Source organism: Pundamilia nyererei, unplaced genomic scaffold, assembly GCF_000239375.1.
Source record: "Pundamilia nyererei isolate P.nyererei 1_Seehausen unplaced genomic scaffold, PunNye1.0 scaffold00004, whole genome shotgun sequence".
Lineage (NCBI taxonomy): Eukaryota > Metazoa > Chordata > Actinopteri > Cichliformes > Cichlidae > Pundamilia > Pundamilia nyererei.
In genome coordinates this window covers 5,602,582-5,606,463 of record NW_005187405.1, presented here as the reverse complement: position 1 = coordinate 5,606,463, position 3,882 = coordinate 5,602,582, and the positions used below count along the sequence as shown (strand labels likewise).

At 39.9% G+C, this 3,882-nt stretch overlaps 1 protein-coding gene across 1 annotated transcript; it reads right to left on the bottom strand.

Moving 5' to 3' along the window:
* Positions 1-1,300: 1,300 nt before the first annotated feature.
* ppp1r7 (protein phosphatase 1, regulatory (inhibitor) subunit 7) lies at positions 1,301-3,805 on the bottom strand. Its single transcript, XM_005721550.1, has 8 exons — positions 3,794-3,805; positions 3,685-3,750; positions 3,366-3,496; positions 3,103-3,265; positions 2,831-2,947; positions 2,642-2,746; positions 2,445-2,531; positions 1,301-1,744 (listed from the first exon to the last, which is right to left on the bottom strand). The coding sequence occupies exons 1-8, from the start codon at positions 3,803-3,805 to the stop codon at positions 1,568-1,570; spliced, it is 858 nt and encodes a 285-aa protein (XP_005721607.1). The 3' UTR covers positions 1,301-1,567.
* Positions 3,806-3,882: the final 77 nt, after the last annotated feature.

The window sequence follows — 3,882 nt, the reverse complement described above, 5'->3', positions numbered from 1 at the left end:
GCCAAAGAAATCACCAAGCTTTAATCTATGAAGTATTACAGCCACATTAAGAAAAAAATATTATCAATCATTTTGAGAAAAACAGTCAAAATGTGGAGGTTACAGTTGTTGTTTCCAGACAAACTATCATGGTTTTTATACCCCCTGCGTTAGTAAAATCGAGTAACAAGGAAGGAAATGATTTCTTTTAAGGACGTTGAGAAGTTTATACAGAAACACACAAACTCAGAAGAGCTGATTTGTACAACACGAAATGACTGGCAGTGGACAGATGTGAGGTTACCAGTGGTTACACTCTCGTCCAATAAAGAGGATGTATGTTTGATCACAATTTGTTTCACTAACTCATGTAAACAAGGCATTTTTTAGAGGGTAGTGCAACCGTGGCAGTTGGTCTCAAAACAACAACGGTAATCTCCACATTTCGCCTTTAATCTCGAAATGTCATCTTTATTCTCAAAATGGGCAACAACGTTTTTGTTTTTTCCTCAATGTGGCCCTAATACGCTGTCATAGTAATCAGTGATGCATTAAAGGCTAAAAAAATAAAAATAAACTAAAAAAGTGACGGCACCACCGATTACAAAACCATCATTGTGGACACATTAATTGTTCTTACATTCTCATGAGTTTTATTTTACTGCAGAGGTCACTCTTGTTAATCAGCAAATGGATCTATAAGCTGTAAAATCTCTGAACAAGGAACAGACAAGGCTGCTGGACATCAAAAAAAAAAATCCCCCTTCTGTCAGTAATAGAACCAGTTTATTAAAATGGTAAATCAAGCCGTAAAGGATCCGCTTTCCTTAAAAAGGACTGATGAAACTGCACCTTTACTGCGCTGCTCTGAGTCAGCATGATGTCATTATGGCACAGTGAGCTTCGTGTTAGAGGCTTCTCAAACTGTCACAGTTGGTACTAAGTGTGGAACAGTTTTGAGGCCGAATGCAATGGTGAGCTATATCCCAAGGTTTAACATAAGCAGCTTCTATTATGTTATAGACGTTCCCTTTAATGCTGAATTGTCCTTTTACTTAATGTCTCAACCCCCCCCCCCCCAAAAAACCCCCAGCCTTTCTCCGCCCAAATGAAAGAAGTAAACTCACAAAATCCCTTAAATATACAACAATGCCTCCAATGTTAAGAATTCCTCTGCTATAATAACAGTGAAACTTCAATAGTGTGATAAATAAGACTGATTTCATAATTTCCTCCACTTCATGAATGAAAACGGCACATCCCAAATGCAAAACAACACAAGGGGGGAAAAGGGTGCAGAGGAAAAAAAATGTGGAAATGAGTGTATGGTAGTTTTTCATTTTCACAGGTCCACCTTAATAAATAAAAGCTTCCACACAAAAGTACAGATTCAAGGTTTGAATGAGTGCATACATGCATACATGTATGTTGAGTGAGCAGTGGATGTGCTATATGTTGGAATGTGTGACGCAGCTATATAATCGAGTGAGGCCAATGTGATTCCAAAGGTTGTTGTTTGTGTAGGCAGGACAGGCAGGGAGGTGAGGGAGAACACTGTGACGCTGGCAGGTAAATCGTACGCTGCAGCTTAGAAGCGGATAAAGGTGGCGTCGATCTGGCGTACGCTGGGCAGCGCCAGCATGATCTTTCGCCGGTACTGTGGATCCTTCTGTAGAGGGTTTCTTTCAAGGTAGACTGTCTCCAGAGAAGTGGCGTTCTTCAACTCATCAAGGTCAGACCAGTTATCTATCTGATTATCGTTCATCTGAGGAGATATTACAAAACAACAAGAGCAGTGAGGGTGCACCATCAGTTTAACTCATAACAATATAAGAACTACACTTTGAAACTTTTTGTACTGACCCACTGTTTAAAGAGCAACACACTGAACGTAGCAACAAAAAAAAAGTTTCATTTTAAATGTGCTGCTCAACAAAAAAATTATGCGATACAAATACACGAGTACTTCAACTAATTATGTCTTACTTTGAATTTTCTGTCATTTATTTAGTCATTTTTTCTCTCTGTCCAACCAGCCCTCTGGATGTCCGCCTTCATTACATCCACCCACCCTGCCTCCACTCTCTTCTTCGCCTCTCTGCGCACTGTTGTTTTGAATAACTGACCCAGGGGAATTAAACCCATCCACCTTCACTGCCTCTACTCCTTGCATCTTCACTTTTCTACCCATCTCCCAGGTGTCTCATTCTTCTTTTCTCCAGCGCATACCTCCACCTTAGCAGGATCTCTTCTATCGGTTCTCTACCCACAATGTCATCATTTTTATTAACAAGCAAAGGTGTAATTAATTATTTGATGATGGTTGTCTTTTAATGCATGCCGACGTTAAATTTTGTTAATGTTCTAAGAAACTTTTCTTCTTCTGTCAAACTGTCAGCAGTGAAAAATGGGCTGTCTGTACTGAGGCTGTACATTAAATAACATGTCAAACAAACTATTTGTACCCAGAACTCCTGCAGCTCCGTCAGGTGGCTGATGTTTTCTATTTTCTTTACTCGATTGGCTGCGATGTCGAGGGTGGTGAGTTTTTTCTGTTCGGAAAAACAAACATTGCTGTTACATGTTTGCACAATTCAACAGTATGGAACCCCATTTTCTTTTATGTGTCTTGGAAATGTGTGCCTTAAAGTTTATAACTCACGTTGTTTTCTAACCCCTCAATGACCTCAACGCCATTGTGGCTCAGATAGAGCTCCTTCAGGTTGATGAGGTTCTGAAGCCCCTCAATTTTTGTAATCCGGTTGCTCTGCAAGTAAATGCAAACCCAATGATTATTTGTTGCCTGGAGCGTGTGCAACTGTAATCAAGTGATGAATATGCGTGATGATACCTGGATGCTTAAAACAGTCAGGTTGTGTAAAGCGTCCAGATTCTGAAGCCTTGTTATTTTATTAGTGCCAAGAAACAAACTTTGCAAAGATGTAAGTGAATCCAGGTTTTCAATGACCTGTGAACACAACAACATTGAGGCAACACTTTAAAATCACATCACAACTTACATTTGCCAACAAATCTTCATTTATATTTTGCAAACAAAACCCATTATTTACATAAGGAGTTCAAAACAATTTCTCAGTGCAGCACAGTCCCTTCGTATCTCACCCTAATGCGATTGGAGCCGAGCTCCAGCATCTCCAGACCTGCGAGGTGCTCCAGATTCGCAATGCTGCTAATTTTGTTGTGAAGCAGAAAAAGTTTCTTCAGCCGAGTCAACTGCTCCAAACCCTCCACCTTCCTCAAAACGTTAAATGACATGTCAAGCTGCCTGTGGGTTGGCAAAACAACAGTCCCTCTCAGAATAAATATACCTTGATATCTTAGACTTTTGTTTAGGCTTACGTAAGAATCAGTTTTGTCACACTTACTCCAACTCTGTGAGGTTGTGCAGGTTCTCCAGTTTGCGGATCTGATTGTCATAGAAATCTAGTTCTCGCAGGGCACTCAAACTGTCGAGGTTTTCTATCTTTTTGATGAGGTTCTGCCGTAAGGAGAGTGTCTGCGTGAAGAGAGGAGAGGCAAAATTAACAGAGGATACCATCAAGAGCAGAATTAAAGTGCATGTGACAGGTCCTTATTTTAGAGATGAATATTTTTTTTTTAAATGCAGATGAAACCAAAATGCTAATAAAACGCCTCAGACGCCAATGACACTGCTGCCAACAGCATCACCTAAATAATTCTTACTTTAGCCTTCTGTAGCACCTCCAGTCCTTCAATCTTTCCAATACGACAGTGAACAAGATCGACATCCTAGAAAGAAATATAGACACCATAAGAGATCACGCAGTCTATGGTTACTAGCCATTATGGTACAGCACCTGTATACAGATTTACACACAGAAGTTTGTAAATCCCAAAAAACACTGTTAATATGAACTCTAA

What these genes read in the sequence shown, in the direction of transcription:
- ppp1r7 (XM_005721550.1), bottom strand. An exon ending in TCGGCTCCAATCGCATTAGG is followed by an intron (nt 2,948 to 3,102) that starts GTGAGATACGAA and finishes TTGTGTTCACAG; the next exon opens with GTCATTGAAAACCTGGATTC. An exon ending in TTGAGGGGTTAGAAAACAAC is followed by an intron (nt 2,532 to 2,641) that starts GTGAGTTATAAA and finishes TTTTCCGAACAG; the next exon opens with AAAAAACTCACCACCCTCGA.